This window comes from Peromyscus maniculatus, chromosome 14 (genome assembly GCF_049852395.1).
Source record: "Peromyscus maniculatus bairdii isolate BWxNUB_F1_BW_parent chromosome 14, HU_Pman_BW_mat_3.1, whole genome shotgun sequence".
NCBI lineage: Eukaryota > Metazoa > Chordata > Mammalia > Rodentia > Cricetidae > Peromyscus > Peromyscus maniculatus.
The window spans coordinates 1,305,646-1,323,387 of NC_134865.1; the positions used below are offsets into that span (position 1 = coordinate 1,305,646).

A 17,742-nucleotide genomic window follows, 5' to 3' on the forward strand; every position below is an offset into this window, starting at 1 on the left:
GGCATAAGAGGTCAAGCACACGCTTTTCTCCCTTGTTTCCACCCTTGTTTCCTTACTGGGTTTAGCTCCCTGCTCTTCCAGCCGCTTGACCAGCCACCACATTATTTTTCAAGCTGTGACCTGCTAATCTAGACAGTGCACAGCCAGTCTCCAGGTTGAGAGTACAACCAGCCTGTCCACCAGTCCCGTCTCAGGCAACCATGCTCTAGCCAGACCTGGACCTGGGAACTGGACGGCTTGGCCACGATGGCTTGTTCCACACTTTCCGTGTACATTCGGTTAGGGACACCCACACTTCCTCAGAAGGAGCAAGACCAAGACTAGGAAGAGAAAAAACAGAAGGGAGACTCTCTTAGAGTTCGGAAAGGTGAAAATGCAGCAATTTAAAGACATGCCTCAAATGTTTCTTCACTCAGGAAATATTTGAGGGGTTTGTGTGCAGGTCCTAGGAGTACAAAGGGAATAGGAGGATGTTTGGATCCTAAAGAACTGTTGATTCAGAACGAAGCACGTTTGCTGAACGTTTCTATACCTCCCATGTCACAGTTTTTATGCTAGGTAAGGGAGTTGGTTCTGTGGCTTAAACTCTTGAAACATTACCTTCCAAGGCTGCTGTGCCCAGCATCCTATCTAGAGGCTAAGACTGAGTGTAGCTTTTGACTTGTGAATCTGTGGATTGTTGGACAGTAAGTCTAGCATAAAGTCTCACATGTGTCAATCATATCAAAACAGGAGCGACTTCCTAACCCTAACAGGCTTTTTGTGTGCTGGAATCAAGCTTGGTTAGGTAAATGGTGAGGTTTGCTAAATGTTGCAGGTTTTGTGAGCTCTTGGCCTGACCCCGGCATCTGGAAGCATTGTTTGTGGAGGGAGGGAGAGTGAAAAGCTTTTAAGGCAATATACCAGTGAAATATTTAAAATGCTATTTCAGATATTATTTTAAAAATGAACAGCAATGCTGTGTTGACCAAACAAAATGTCATAAAAAGGGACTGATTGCACTCAGCTCCAGGCATTAGTTATCTGAGAACCGGTAACCTTCTAAGGGAAATTGATTGGGATAACTGATGTGTATATACAGTGCAAGTATGTTTAGCACCAAAACATGCTTGGTATTTGTTGTGTGACTAGTGGCACATTCACCATTTATTCACAGATAAATCAATCAATCAATCAAATATGCATGAATTTAGACTTATATGTATGCCTTCAGTGACAGAGAGAAACACAACAAAAACCAGGCTGTTCATTTCTCTTATTACCTGAATGAAGCTGAATTAGTCAGGGAATGTCCCTAGTCCCCATTTACAGTCTGGAAGACCTGCAGCAGATCCTTGCAGTGCCCTGCATACCGTGTGACCAGGGAGCTAGAACAGCTTTGAGATTTCACTGGTCGTGAGTGACGTGTGCACCACTACAAAAGTTAGTGCTTTATTTATTTATTCATTTATTTTTGAGACAGGGTTTCTCTGTGTAACGGTCTCGGCTGTTCTGGAACTCACTCTGTAGACCAGGCTGGCCTTAAATGCACAGAGATCTGCGTGTCTCTGCCTCCTGAGTGCTGGGATTAAAGGCATGTGCCGCCGCTACCACCACCACCACCGCCACCACCACCACCACCACCACCACAACCCAGCTTTGTTTAGCTAGTATTATTTCTCCCTTCTAGTAGGCACATTGTACACACACACACACACACACACACACACACACACACACACACACACACGTTCATGACCAAATTTAGGCATTTAACAAGAGCAGACTTTTCTGTCACTGTTTTAAACACTGTCAGGTTTTTGTTAAGCAAGGATAATGTGTGTTACCCATCAAAATAAAGAAGCATAAAATTCCAAACAAAATTAAAGCTTTGCAACTGGGTGGTGGTGGCGCACACCTTTAATCCCAGCACTAAGGAGACAGAGGCAGGTGGAGCTGTGTTTGATTGATTTTTTTTGGGGGGGAGGGGTTTTGAGACAGGGTTTCTCTGTAGCTTTGGAGCCTGTCCTGGACTAGCTCTGTAGACCAGGCTGGCCTGGAACTCACAGAGATCCACCTGCCTCTGCTTCTGAGTGCTGGGATTATAGGCATACGCCCAGCGGAGCTGTGTTTTTAAGACTAGCCTGGTCTACAAAGGGAGTTCCAGAGCCAGGCGGTGGTGGCGCACGCCTTTAATCCCAGCACTCGGGAGGCAGAGGCAGGTGGATCTCTGTGAGTTTGAGGCTAGCCTGGTCTACCAAGTGAGTTCCAGGAAAGACACAAAGCTACACAAAGAAACCCTGTCTCGGGGCGGGGCGGGGGGCGGGGCGGGGACGGACCCAAAGGGAGTTCCAGGACAGCCAAGGTTGTTACAAAGAGAAACCCTATGCGGGGGGGGGGGGGGGGGGGGGGGGGGGGGGGGGGGGGGGGGCGGTCTTTGAACTAACTTTACTGATTCTTGGCTGTATTATTATTTGATGTTTCTATACTTTTGTCCTAGGGTCTAATGGCTATTGATTGTCCGTACACTGGCATTGTGGACTATAAACAGGTAGCTCTGTCATTTGCCCAGGATTTCCAGGATGCAGGTGGCTCTATCTTGAAAGGTTTTGAGGTAAAAGATATTGAAATAGCTAAAGAAAGCCCGTCCAGAAGTAAGGATGGTAAGTTATCCCCGTCTTCTCCACAGAATACTTGTATTAATTAAAAAAGAAAAGGATTGTTTTTTTTCCCTCTGCGCGATGCCTGTAGGAGACTCCCAGGAGCCAGGCTAGGGTAGGGCACAGAGTCAGGCGAGTGCAGCAGGGGATGGGTACCATTGGACAGAGCAGACCCACAGTTCCTGGGTGTCTGGGTGCTGACAGAACTAGGCACCGAGTAGACATTTGACTGGCACTGAAGTCTGCCAGCCAAGGCCGTTACGTGTAGTTGGCCCCCAGACGGTTCCCCGAAGGTCAGAGTCGGCCCCTCTCTGCAGTGCTTACTGTACATACAGACTTCTCGGTCAGACTGTCGGGGATCCGGCTTAGCAGTACTAAGTGGCTGGCTATCTCAGACACACCCAGATTTCCAGCAGCAGACCAGTATCATCAAAAGACTCAGCCATTCTGAGTCTGATCCCCTGTTCCCCTCTTAGACTGCAGTTCCAGCTTGTTTCGTTTTACTTTGAGATGAGTAGTTTTCTTTTTTAGTAAAACAAGAGGCTTGTAAGCATTCTGTTTGCTGTAAGGAAATTTGAAGGAGAATCAGGTTCTTCCTTAGCAGGGTTTGAAGGAGATCTGGATTGTACGAATCACTCACCCAGTGTCTTTCTACACTCTAACACGATGAACAAATTTATTAAATAAAATTTTTATAAGTGGGTAGCAGAATAAGTCAAATTCACAATATAGGCAGATTGTCGTCTTTTTTTTTTCCTGTACATATGCTTTATAGGCTGTTAATAGCTCATCAGTAAGTGGGAACAAACTTGATAAATGGTCAGTTCATTACTGGAATTTTTGTGTTATGAAAATCCTTGCTTCTCTGAACAACCAGTGCAAGAAATCAGTCACCAACACTGGGACACAAGGCTGTCTTGTGTTTACTATCTCATGCTTTAGTTTTGTGGGTTACATTCAGTTCATTATGATGGTGCTGCTGTACATGCAGAGCATGGAATTGTTGCTCAGTGAAATAGGGGTCTGGGCTAGGGTAAGCTAGAATGCATATTAGTTAATGAATTAAAAGAAGCCATCCTAAAACATGCCAGAGTTTTATGTTTTGTCAAACATGAATGATTTTAGTCTTCTTACTTGGTTAAAAAAAAAAAAAAGCTTCAGAATGAAAATTAGAAGACAATTAGCACAGTCATTTAAATTTGTTACTGGTATAATATTTCCAATGATGACGGCTTTCTTTTGATCAAACAAAAGTTTCACTAGTTCTTTTTGTCCCTGCCAGGGGTGGACTATCCAATTGCTGTCAAGAATACTAAGGTAAAGATTCTTGAGCTGTTTTTCACTTTCATTTACTTGTAAAATTGTACTTAATGATTGCTACGTTTTTGTGTATGTCTCTTTTATGTGAGTGTACAAATATATGTGTGTGCAAATGTACGTGTGTGTATACATGTGAGAGTCAGAACACAACCTCAATTGTGGTTCCTTGGGAGCCAGTCACTGTATGGGTTTTTTAAATGTTTTTATTAGCATATATTAATTGCATATAATAACGGACTTTATTATTGTGCTTTTATGCACACATATGAAATATTTTGATCAGATGCACTGCTTTGTTACTCAGCTTTCTCTTTCCAGTTAGTCTCCCCTCTTTCCTGTCTTTTGAGAATTAAAAAAAAAATATCTTATTATATGCATGTGAGTGTTTTGCCTGCATGTGTGTCTGTGCAGTGTGTGTGTTCCTGGTGCCCTCTGAGGCCAAAAGAGGGCATTGGATCCCTGGAACTGGAGTTACAGAACATTGAGAGTCACCATGTGGGTGCTGGGAACCGAACCCAGGTCCTCTGCAAGAGCAGCCAGTTCTCTTAACGACTGAGCCATGTCTTCACCACCACTGCCCAAGCGGGAAGATACTTTATCATTCTGCCAATTGCTATGCATTGACTTACTAACGACTGATTTAGGGACTTTGGGAGGAGTACATAGCTTGCGCAGAGGGAGATGACTGCTTTCCTTCGTTCTCACATAGTCCAAAGCAAGAGCCTCAGGACATTCCCTGTCCCTCAGTGTCAGTGAGAAGAGCAGAGTCACTCCTAAGTGGGAGAGGAGTTGTATAGAATTCAGCCTGGACACTTGTGGGCATATCCAGGTTAGAAGGAAGCTGGCGGGTCCCAGGCTTTCTATGCAATCTGAGAAGTCAGTTGCTGAGGTGGACACTGCAGTTCTGTAGCATCCCTCACTGTGTCCAGCAGATGAGGGACCCAGGCCTCTGTTAAAACTGTACTTAATCAGCAAATAAAGACAGTGGCAAAATAATGTTTTCATCTAATAAGATGTAACTATTCCTTATGTTAGTGGGACATGCTAACTCTCCAAAACAGATTTAAAAAATCATTTAAAGAAACCATTGTCTTGCAGGGCAGTCCTCAGGAGGCAGAGACAGACGGATCTCTGTGAGTTCAAGGCCAGCTTGGTCTATAGAGCTAGTTCCAGGGCAGCCAGGGCTATTGTGGGGCATTTACCCACCACCCCCACAGCTTCCCAGAGTTTTCTTGAGTGCGATCAGCAGGAAATATTAGATAGAAGGATTTATAGCGGAGAATCTTGTGGAGATAAACAGATAGAAAATAAAGGATAGCCTCAAGAGGGCCTAGAACCTATTCCAACGGGCCCGGACTGTCTCTGGCCCAGGGTTTTTATAGAGACGCCAAGGGGTGGAGCAAAAGACCTCCTCCCCCAGCACAGCCAAGTGCAGAGCATCTCAGACACCTGCACTCAGGCCCGTGGTCCTGATCATCCTCTATTCGGACCTGCTGGGTAAAGCCACGAGGAACCCCAGAACGGGCTCCCACAGGCTATGTAGAGAAATTCTCTCGAAAAATCAACCAAACAAACAAAAAAACTGAAACCATTGTCTTTGGGAGAAGTTCAATATGAGTTATATTTCTACTTTTAGATCCTTAAGTAATGAAATATAAGGGTGATCATTATTAAACATCTTACATTAGATTGGTAGTCTCAACTGGAAATTATTTTTCCTAGAGGACAGTGACAGTGTCTGGAGGTTTTTGGTTGTCAAAACTGGAGGAAGGGGTCATGGCTGCTGTTAGAGGTCAGGGATGCTGATAAACATCCTTTAGGGAAACAGGCCCCCCTAAACAAAGAAGTATACTGCTTCAAATGGCAGTAGTGCTGAAATTGAGAAACTCTGTGTTAGATAACAGAAGACTAAGAGAGGCTGCTGGGAAGAAGCCACAGACTGGGTGACTTAAACAACAGTTATTTTCTCATACTTTGGCACCTAGAAGGCCAATAACAAGGTGCTGTCAGGGTTAATTTCTGGTGTGGTCTTTCTTCCTGGTTTCATGTGTTACTGCTTTTGAATGCTAGAGGTTGAACCTAGGTACCTGGAAGTAGTGGCTAGGGCTTCTAAGGTGCCAGGTGAACACCCCTCTACTGAGATGCATCCCCAGTTCTCCATGGCTCATCCTCCCATGTCTGATCTCAGGTATCTCTTCTTGAAAAGATAACCAAACTTTTTGGATCAGGCTTATAGCCCTATGACCTCATTTAACCTTCATTGTCTCTCTAATGGGGATAGAACTCGAACTTAAGAATTTTGGAGGAGCAAAATTAGCCCATGAGAATGAGGATAAAGAAATAATCAGTAATATATAGACAAATGATGTATTTCCTAAGAGGTGTGAGAGGATATCTCAAGGGTTTGTTTGGTTGGTTTGGGTCTCTCTTCATAGTACTGGCTATCCTGGAGCTTGCTGTATAGACCAGATCCTCCTGCCTCTGCCTTCCAAGCACCAGGATTGAAGGTGTGCACCACCATGCCTGGACCCCAGGGTCTTGACTTGCAGTTCTTTGTGGATTCGTGGTGTCAAGCATCTTTCTCATTAACTATCGGTAATTTATACATGTTCGAAAAGGGTGTCTGTTCAGGTTTTTGCCCCAGTTTTAGGTCACTACCTGGAGGACCAGCCTCCAGACAGCTCAGGGCTCAAAGGGAAGTTTGCTTTTTTGCCATTGAGTTCTTGAGTTCCTTTTACATATTAGGAACTGACCCTTGTCAGGTGTATGGCTTGCAAGTACCTTTTCCTTTCCTGGGCAGAAGTTTTGAGTCTGGTGTGGTCCAGTTGTTATTTTTGCTTCTTTTACCTGTGCCAGTGGTGCTGTCTCCAGAAATCATTGCCAAGGCCAGCATCAAGAGCATCTTCTCTGCTTTCTCACATTCTGCAGCTGTAGGTTTTACATTTAAACCTTAACTCCGTTTCAGATGTCAATGTTTTAAAGAAATTTTCTGAGATAAGGTCTTGCTCAGTAGCCCTGGCTGGTCTGGTGTTTGGGATGTAGTCCAGGCTGGCTTTGAACTCACTTCTGTTTCAGCCTCCCAAGTTCTGGAATTATAGGAATTTACCACGATAACTAGCTTCAAATTCATTTTTGTGAGTTTTATAAAAGAAGGGTCCGTTTTGCTGATAGTTACATTGAATTTCTTCTTTTAGAAAAAAAAAAGTTTATTTATCCTTATTTTTTTAACATCTGTCTTCCCCCTTTTGATCTATCTATTTCTTTATACAAGCATATTCCTTTTCAAAAATAACATGTATAGCTGGGTACGATGGTGCACGCCTTTAATCCCAGCACTTGGGTAGCAGAGGCAGGTGGATCTCTGTGAGTTCAAGGCCACCTGGTCAGGTTCCAGGTTAGCCAGGGCTACAGACTAAGACTGCCCTCATCCTCACGCTCCCCCACAAAAGTATCTTAATTAGCATAATCAACTATATAATGGGATTCAGTGTGCTGTTTCCATACATGCGTATAGTTTGTTAATTAAACCCAGCCTCCCTTTATCTCCTCCTCTGTTGATTCTCCCTTCAGTTGGAGGGTTTTGTTTTTGTTTTTGCAGTAAGTTCTCAGATAGACAAATACCGTGCCACATTTTCTTTCTTGTATTTAGAAACTAACCATGCTCTTTTATTTTGTACCAGGGAGAGGAAGTTCAGTGTCGCTATGTTGTGACATGTGCAGGACTTTACTCAGACCGTATTTCGGAGTTGAGTGGCTGTAATCCTGATCCTCAAATTGTCCCATTCCGGGGAGATTACCTGCTCTTAAAGCCAGAAAAGGGCTACCTTGTAAAAGGAAATATTTATCCGGTAGGTAGTGATGCTTCTGTCTTCTTACTTATGGAGCTGGTTGTGGGCATCAAGGAAGTGAAAATGAAAGCTTCCCCCTGCGTTAGAAGGGAGGGCTTGGGGGCTGTGTAGGTGGTCACTTCATCTGTCTCTGCTGGGTGCATCCCTAAAGCCATTTTCTGCTCCCACGGGCAGTGCGCGTCTCAGAAAGCACGACACACCATGGAAGTACAAAAACCAAATTTCTAAAATGATCTTTTAATAAAAAACCTGGAGCCTGATATTGGGGTGAAAGCTGAAAAATTAAAGAATCAGAGCGGCCACAGCCACCACCTCTGACCTCACCAGCACCTCAGCCTGAAAGAACTCCAGCCACAAGGGCTTCAGTTGAAAGAGTTTCTTTCCCCAGCCGAAAAGGCTCAGTTCCTGTCTCCTCCTCATGCCTTATATACTTTTCTCCGCCCACCATGTCACTTCCTTCTTAGTGCTGGGCTTAAAGACGTGTGTGACCTCCCAAGCAAAGGCATGAGACCTCAAGTGCTGGGGTTAAAGGTGTGTGCCACCATTGCCTGGCCTGTATGTTTAATCTAGTGGCTTATTATGTTCTCTGCTGACCTTCAGGCAAATTTTATTAGGGTACACAATCTATCACCACAAAGTACTACAAGAAATCCAGGTCCTGCCTGCTCTGTAGTAGAAGAAATATCCAACTCACAGCGGTGCACTTTGTATAGAGGTGCCCACTCTAGTTCCAGGGGTAAAAGTCGCGGGGGTGGGGGGTGGGGGGGTGGGGGGGGTAAATGAAAAGCTCACTCTTCTGCTTGCGTTTACCCTAATGATGAACAAGTCCCCACAAGTATGTTAGGTTGAACCAGATGAAATAATACGAATTAGAACAGTTCATCTTTTCCCCCCTTTACTCAGAAATACGGAGAAGTCGAACAACATATATTAACGTCAGTAGCATTTTAAACCAGAAAGCCTGGTACTAGAAAAGGCTGTCTGAATACGACTCACAGTGCATCCAGATGTCTAGAGGGAACTGTCTTCTCTTACCCATTAGACATCTGTATCTGCAGTAGAGTGGATGTCGGATGGGACTAACAGTTGGCTGTGTTGGCTTCACAGGTCCCGGATAGCCGCTTTCCTTTCTTAGGGGTTCACTTCACACCAAAGCTGGACGGCACTATTTGGCTGGGGCCCAATGCGGTGCTTGCCTTCAAGCGGGAAGGTTACAGACCCTTTGACTTCAATGCCAGAGATGTTACAGAAACAATTCTCAAGAGGTAACAGTCACCGTAAGATGATATTATGTGCTTATTTTTCTTAATGTGGAAAGTGTCGGATATTCTAATGGAATAGATCCTCGTATATGTGGTCGTTGTTGTTGTTTATTAATCCAAATTAAGATCTTTCTGAAATAAGCCTAAATTTGATTATTTGATTTTTTTTTGATGCTGAGGATCAAAACTAGAGCCTTGCATTTACCAAACAGGTTTTTTTCCACTGGACTGTATACCTAGTGCCGAGTATAATGTTTAACTACCTCAAAAGATTGTGATGAACCAGGGTGATGATGTCTTAGCTAACGTGAAAGTAAGGCCAAAGCCATTCATTCATACATCTGGTAGTCCATGTCTTCAGTGTTGCTAAAAGATCTGAAACTAATAGGACTTACTTTGAGAACATCATTTCAAGCTTTTTACCACTGTTTTATAAGCTATTAGATAAATGACTGATGAGATAATGTGTGTATGTGTGTCTGTGTGTGTGTCTGTGTGTATAAATCTAAGGGTGCAATTGTATAGATTATGACACAGATTCTTTACTGTTCTAAGAAATAGCCTCATGAAGTATTCTGTTTGGTTTTTCCTGTGTGTATGCACGTGTGTGTGGAGGCCATAGTTTGATGTCAGGTGTCTTCCTCAATCACTGTCTGCCTTATTTTCTTGAGACAGGGTCTCACACTCAACTAGAAGCTCACCTATTCAGCTAGGTTAGGGGCCAGCAAGCCTCAGGGATTCTCCTCTCTCGACCTCCCCAGTGCCGGGACTAAAGGCGTGTGCTGCCATGCCTGCTTTTTATGTAGGTGTTGAGGATCCAAACTCAGGTCCTGCTGTTTGCACGGCAAACACTCTACCAAATGAGCCGTCTCCCAAGCCCTCTGTTCGGTCTTTTTAGTAATGTTTCTCTTCGGGAGATTTTCTATCAATCCACTGGAAAGCATTCTAAACTGTATATGGGTTTTGTCCTCTGCAGCTCCTGGAGCAGAAGGATTAGGTGGAACTCTTCAGTATGTGTAGAGCATCTCCCTTGAGGACCACTACTAGAATATTGTGCCTGACTAAACTAGGAAAGGCGTCTCACTTGTTCAATGCCCTGTATTAAAGTGCCTTTGGAGTGTGTTGAAAGCCTTAATGTTGGCCAGCTTCGTAGACGACCAGCTTGAACCCACAGTCCTTATAAATTTTAAGTATGAATGAATTCTTCTCCTTATCTTGGCCAAAAGTTTCTTTATTGTATAATTTTTCTGACTTTTTATAGACTTATAGGATGCCACCAAAAAAAAATCTAATAACTGTAAAGATATTTTATAGTAATAAAGGATTCCTCTGTCTCATAAAGTTTTCTTTCTTCACTCTTAGTGGTTTCATTAAAATGGTGCTTCAGCATTTCTCTTACGGAGCAAATGAAATGTATAAAGCCTTTTTCCTCAGTGAAACAGTGAAGCATCTTCAGAAGTTCATCCCTGAAATCACCACCAACGATGTGCTTCGGTAAGGAAACGTGGTGAGGACGGTAAACTCGGGAGGCAGGTCTGACTGGCGATGGTTCTCTTTCAGGCAGCACATCTTCTGAATCTTTGCTCTCTTTCCCCAAGAGGCTTGAATCCCTTTTGCATTACTGTATCACAGCCCTTAGAGCTGGGTCTTTACAATGATCTACCCCTCTGTTCGTTGTTGTTATTGTTTTGAGACAGGGTCTCTCTATGTAGCTCTGGCTGTCTTGGAACTCTTTGTAGACCAGGCTGGCCTCGAACTCACAGAGATCTGCCTCCTTTGCCTCCTGAGTTCCGGGATTAAAGGTGTGTGCCGACTGGATCGACTCTTAAAAATCTTTAGACACGTGCTTCTTGGTATTCTTCTCTACTTGAAAAAAAGATTTATTTTTAATTGTGTGGGGGTGAGGGTGGGGTATGTGCACAAGTGCAGGTGCCTGAGGACGCCAGAGGCATTGGATCCCATGGAACTGGAGTTGCAGGTGGTTGTGAGTTGCCCATAGGGGGCGCTGGGAATCAAATTCAGGTTAAGAACTCTTAGGCAGTGATCTTACCAGCGCCCTCTACTTCTTTTCAGGTCCAACTCTGTTTATAGGGCAGAAGTGGGAGGAGTGTGGCAGTAATCAATCTAAGTTCTTGCTGCAGAGGTGTCAGGAAAAGTTTTTGTTTTTGTTTTCCTTAGAATTAAAGAGTTTCTGGACTTGATGTGTAGAGCTTGAATATCATCCAAGCCCATGTATTTTTCCTCTTTGGTGATATTTTTAGTGTCCATGCCAGTTGTTAGGCCTAATCAACAGTGTCCTTTGAGGTATTCATACTGTATTATGATATAGCCCTCCATGACGCTCCAGAGCACCAAGTGTCTACTTTCTCTGAGCAGCTGCTGGAACTGGCCTGGTGTGACATGTCAGTGAGCTTGACTGTGTATCTGAAAAGAGGAACAGTCATGTCAGCTGTTCCCCTTGGGGTGGGGGAGACCTTCCTGTTGTAAACCTGTCTCTAATGTATCCTTCTGAGACCATTCTCCTTGACTCTTTAGACGAACTATTAAAACCCAGTTCATGATTTCTTTAATATCTCTTCTACTCACCTTCTGAAATGGAAGGGATAAAAATATCGAGGCTTAAAAAAAATATCCAGGCTTTATTTTCTTGTGCTCACTTACAAACAAAGGCTTTTATGTTCTCAGTGGTTTGCAGTTGCAGACTTATAATGTCTTATATCTGAAAACACACTGGTTAAATCAGGTTTCTATTACTGCCGCCAATACTCTTGGTTGGATGGGCATCTGGGATTCTGTATTGAAACTGTGGTAGTGAATTCACTTCCCATATTCAATTACCACCCTTTTATAGAAGCCTGAGGCCAACCCATTTGCAGGTGCATGTGGGGACAGTCAGCTCAATCACAGATGAGTTCCTCTGTAGAGACAGAGATGCTGAATATATTTAGTAATCCTGTGCATTCTTTCTCTTGATTGATTCTGGTTCCTCTAGCCATTAAACTCATGAATTTACTAAACACAAGGAAGATGTATTTGATATCATTTGCATGAGTTGAAAAACAAGTATATTACATATTTTTTATGGAACACCATAAATAAAAAGCAATCATAGAACTAATAAGTACCTGATTCAGGAGAGTGGCTGCGTCTAGGGAGGGAAGATTAGGATCTATGAATACCACATGAACCTCTACCTTATCTCTGGTGACTTACTTCTGCATACATGCCTGAAATATTAAATAATAAGAGTGATCATTAGTAGTTTTCACAGCTTGAAGTCTCAGTCTGCCTTGCCTTATTTGTCATGCAACCCATTGTATTCAAACCATAAATGTCCTGTTAGTAGTGTGTCAAAAGCATGTAAGCAGTGTTAGACAGTGAAAGGTGACAGAGCATGCATGCATGAGCAGCATACATATATGATCACCTGAGTTGGATCCCCAGCACTGCAAAGGAACACCAAGCTAATGGAAGCCACACTTGGTAGGTTGTGCGACTCTGAAATTGTGCCCTTAAATATCAGTAGCTACTGAAGGACATTCATCTTGGTTCTTAGTGCTTAGCAAGGCATTGTGGGTAACAATTTACTGTAATACATTAGACTGGAATGTGGAGTTATTATTTGTTAGATATATACATAAGGTGTACAAACGTATTGTTAAGTGATTTGTCACCAAGGCTCTTACTATTAGCTCTAAGCTCCTTAAGATAGTTTCTGATAAATACGGTGCCTCCATGTTAATGCTACTGTAGTTTCTCAACACTGTAAGGATGTAAAAAGATGAAGTCATATGTGCAATGATTTCCTTTTTCCCACATTTCATTTTGTTAGATGTGTTATTAGGGAATTCAAAAGTAAATTTCCAGAATGAAAACTGTATTATGCCATTATAAAATGCAGTGCAAGACACTTCTGTAACTTTGGTACTGTTGACCTTTTGTACTAGATAGTTCTCTACTGTGAGGCCCATTTAGCACCCCTAGCATTTGTAATGATCCAAAATGTCTATTTATTGCCAGTATCCTCTAGGGGGCAGAATTTCCCTTGGTTGAGAACCACTAGTCTAGAGAATTAGGTAACTGCCACACTACGAAATTCAAAGAGAAAATATAAGAAGCGTCTTTGACATATATATAGCCGGTTCTGAGGGAAAGCAGGGGATATTTTCATATACACAAAACAGGAGAAATTGAAAACCCATTTGCCAAGAGGAGTTGGTACTGATGCTGCCCTAGAGCAGTAGGAAAGATTTTAATGAGTGAGAGGCTTGGGTTACAGATGTTCTTTCCCTTTTTTTAATTTAGTTCAATCTTTTACAATTTCATACATGCATAGAATGTGTTTGGATTACCTTCTTCCTCAGCCTTTTTTCCTCTCTTCCATTCCTATCGGCCCCGTCCCAGATTCATGGTTTCTGTTGCTTTGTGACTTACTGCGCTTAATCAGATGTGACGGTGTGAAATTGTTTTGGAACTCTTCGTTGGAGCCTTGTGGGCTCGCACACAACCGAAAGCAGTGACCCCTCCCAGAGTTACAGTAACCACTAGTTCAGCAGAGAGGAGTCGGCCCCCTTGGGTCCTCCTATGCCTGACCATTAACAGGCCTATTCTTGCACAGACCCAGTATAGGCAACCACAGTTGCAGTGAGCTGTGATTGCATTGGCGGTGCTGTGCTCAGGAGATGGTGTTCCGCAGTCCTTCTCCCTGCCTTACATCCTTCTCTTTGGGTTGTGTTTTTTAATTGATGTATGGTTCACATGCAGTGAAATGGGCAGTTAGTAAGTGCTCTGTGAAGTTTGGAAGTTGTGTATATCCATCCCACAAAACAAGGTAATAGAGCATTAGGAACTTATATTTTAATTTCCCCCCAGGGAGTAGAAAGGGGGCTTTTGATCAATGTAAATAGAAAGTTGAACCTAAGGAAGGCCTTTTATTTTATTTATTTATTTTTAATTTTTGAGATAAACCCTGTCTAGCCTGGAACCATATGTAGACCTTTGAATTCACAGAGATCTGCCTGCCGCTGCCTCCCAAGTGCTGGGATTTAAGGCATGAGCCACCATGCCTCAAAACTGAGGGTCTCTTAGTTAAAAAATATCTCCCTAGGTACCAAAATGTATTAAGGAATTTTGTCTGTCCGGCCTTGGGAATTAGGATGTGAGAGTGTGAGAATTTAAAAGTGTAAGGACATAAACACAGAAGTTAATTTATAAACGAGAACCCAGATATGTTTGATCCAGCTTGAAACTCAGTCAGCTTCCCCCTTCCCCACTCTCTCTCCCTGTCCCTCTGTCTGTAAATTAGAGAGTAAAAACTTGAAGCCAGTTTGATTGATACGGGCTGAATATTGTCAATACTAAGCATGTACTACTTTATTAATAAGCGTAGTTTGCATACACATTGACGTCAAATGGTATGCCCGCAGGGGTATGCCTTAAATCCATTGGAAAAAGGTGATGTTGGGTCAGGGTATAGATAAAAACAAGAATGGTTATGTTTGTATAATTGTTGAAACATTTATCATACAAAATGGTAATGGTAATTCATAAATTACATTAAAAAAAAAGTTCCCCTGAGAACACCTGACAAACGCAAACCTGTACAGAGGGACTCGCCTAGACACACTCAGACCCACAGGATTCCCTCAGCTAGGGTGCCGCTGAGACTCATAACCAGGTGAGAGTCAGTAGATAAGTTACAGAATTAGGCCCTTAACAACTAGTGAGGCTGCTTCTGCCTGTTACAGAATGCCGGTATATTAGTCTTTCACAGGACATTTATAGGATCTCATGTTCTAGGCTTATAGGGCTGCCCTATGCGTAGAGTAGCAGAGCTCTTTCCAGTACACACAGGGCACAGGATTCCATCCTAGCGCCTGCCAGAAGATAAGATGAGCCTAGATAAAAACCATATTCTCCCATGATCCAATAGGAAAGTCACTGCTCCCTCATGTCTAGAAAATAGGCTGGAATTGTTTACCTTCTCCATAGCAGCACCTCTGAGTGACATGTGTTCATACGGTACTACAGATTGAGATTGGCGGTAGATCCCATGATGAGCTAGCCTATGCAGGACTAGCCCAAGATGCCAGTCACAGCTCTTCGTAGCTCCCCCCCCCCCCCCCGCCACAGTGTATCTGCCATGTGACAATAATGCAGGGCAGGATGTCTCAGATGGAAGAATATGCATAATGATAGATTCAGCTGCTCTTGTTGCTGCATATTTTACTATCTAGGATGTACCTTGCCATTGTATTTAGCTACAAATAGCAAGCACTATATTAAATATAATTCATAGTTATTTATTTGTTAAATCATCCTTTTAGTTCTTAAAAAATTGTTAAAAGTTAAAAGAATTAGAGGAATATAGTGTGTAGCCTTGTTGAATGAAGGCCTGTGATCTGCAACACATGAACCTAGGCATGGGGATGAACTAGGTGTTGTACAAGACATTCTCTACCCTCAGGGCATTTTTGGTTTATCTTACCTAAGGTTTCAAATTATACAGCCCTGTGGGGAGAACCATGGAGCTCCCGAAGGCACTGAAAACAAAACAGGAAGAGTTTGGTAGTTTAGACATCTCATGCTAGTTTGAGCTACAGGAAGAAAGAAAAAGATAGCGTTTCATTTTTAGTTTGAGTTATAGATTTTGAAGACCTAGGCAAAAGGTATTGAGGGAAAATTTGTCTTTGTGTGAGAAACAACTGTAGATACATCCTTTGCTGTGGTTAATCAGTATTAACTCCAGCATACTTAGTGGAAAAGAGGAACATACAGTTTGAAACATGTACGGAGCAAAGTAACTTTACACAGAGCGCTGCACACCAGTGGCTGTCCTCTGGAAGACATGGGACAGGGTGACAGGAACCCAGGGTGCTTTAACCAGCAACAGCACTCTTTGCTGAGGAAATCAAGGAGGGCTGCTGGTGAGGCAGATGAGCTGTGAAGTACAGAGAAGGGGCCCACACTGACGTGCATCTCTGTCCTCTGAAATGGTCATTTTGGTGCCATCCTTTTGGTGTGCCGATTGCCGTATCAGATGCTCACCTGGAAATTCTTCCAACCCCAAACTTGATTCCCTAGAGCTCATCATTTACCTTTATCATACAGTTTCTCACCCTTGTAATTCTTATTTAGCTCTGTGAACAGTGTCCCTGAATGCTTCAGGCAAGCTACTTGATCTCTTTGTTTCTTTGAGGTTACACACATACTCCACCAGCCTCTCAGAGTAGTTGAAAAGGTAAATGAGATGGTCTCGGGCACACGCTAAGCTCTTGGTCGATAGTGACTCATTTTGTCCTTACCCTTGTGCAGGCAGGCTGAGTTCTAGGACAGTGTTATCATGCTGTTCTTTGTATCCTCAGGTTGTTATCTGAGCTGAGAATCAATAAAACCTGTTCATGATTGCCTGACTTCTTGTGTCTTGATAGTGCACAGATAGATGTTTTTTTCTCAATTTGCTTTGAAAGTGAACACTTTCAAAGGAGATGGTTTTGGATTCTAAAAGCATTTAATTCAAACTTCATCTGTAAATTTTGACTTTTTTTATAGAACAGCAGAAATCTATATCTAAAAATCTTCCTCTGTTACAAAACAGACTCTTGGCTGGGGATAAACTGGACGTGGTGGTACATATCTATAGTCCCAGCACTCAGGTTATCTAGACTAGGATCAGCAAATTCGAGGTGCTCCTGCTCTCTGTGGCTGACCATGACCATCCTTAGTCAGTCCCCAAAATGTCTGTGGTCTTCAGTGGGTACTGGGAGATGCTGAGCAATGAGAATTTCAAGGAATACCTGTGTGGGCTCCATGTCAGCGTGGCCTTCTAGAAAATTGCCAGTTTACCAAAGCCAGACAAAGATCATACAGGAAGGCAACCAAACACTGAGCAGCTTTCAGGACTACATCATGGACTTCCAGGTTGGGAAGGAGTTTGAGGAGGATCTGACAGGCACAGATGACTTCAAGTGCATGCCCATAGTGAGCTGGGATGGGGACAAGCTCCAGTGTGTGCAGAAGGATGAGAAGGAGGGGCGTGGCTGGACCCAGTGGATCATGGAGATGAGAAAGCCCGGGTGTGGTCTGCAAGCAAGTGTTCAAGATCGGGCACTGAGCAGCCCGAGCAGATAAACCTTTGTCTTGAGGAAAAAGTGTCCCTGGCCTGTGTTCAGGGTCCCTCCTCTGCCCAGCATGGGGCAGGAACAATTCAGTTACCCCGGGGCATCTTCACCTCCTCTTAAAATGAAGCTACCCCAATACAAGTAAAATTTTTAAAAGTGAATCTAGAAAGGTTCAAGGTCATCGTTGGCTACACATGGATGGAATTCAAGAGCAGCCTGGGCTACATGAGACCCTATCTTAAAAAAAAAAAAAAACATTAATTACAAAGGAACATAGAGCCAGGTGTAGTGACTCACGCCTTTAATCCTAGCACTCGGAGACAGAGGCTAGCTGATCTCTGCATTTGAGGCTAACCTGGACTACATAGTGAGCTCCAGGGCATCCAGGACTACAAAGTAAGACCCTGCCTCAAAGAAAACAAAACAAAAAGCAGAACTTGATAAGTTGACTTGCTACAATATTAACATGTTGCTGAATTAATTTGTCTTTATGCTTGCTATTTATTTTTAATTAATTGAAGGTTTTCCTTACATTGGAGGTTAAACTATTAAG

General features: G+C 43.1%; 1 protein-coding gene and 1 pseudogene across 2 annotated transcripts in view; both read left to right on the forward strand.

The window, feature by feature from the left end:
* The window catches only part of L2hgdh (L-2-hydroxyglutarate dehydrogenase), a 32,585-nt gene that overhangs the window by 12,037 nt on the left and 2,806 nt on the right, over positions 1–17,742 (forward strand). Inside the window, exons 5-9 of one of the 2 annotated variants that reach the window (XM_006985439.4) lie at positions 2,480–2,642; positions 3,922–3,956; positions 7,640–7,807; positions 8,915–9,072; positions 10,432–10,563. In XM_006985439.4, the coding sequence (XP_006985501.1) occupies positions 2,480–2,642; positions 3,922–3,956; positions 7,640–7,807; positions 8,915–9,072; positions 10,432–10,563 (656 nt within the window). The remainder of the gene's footprint in view (positions 1–2,479; positions 2,643–3,921; positions 3,957–7,639; positions 7,808–8,914; positions 9,073–10,431; positions 10,564–17,742) is intronic. The other variant, XM_042260537.2, reaches the window with a different exon arrangement.
* Positions 16,666–17,325, forward strand: LOC143268400 (retinol-binding protein 1 pseudogene; annotated as a pseudogene).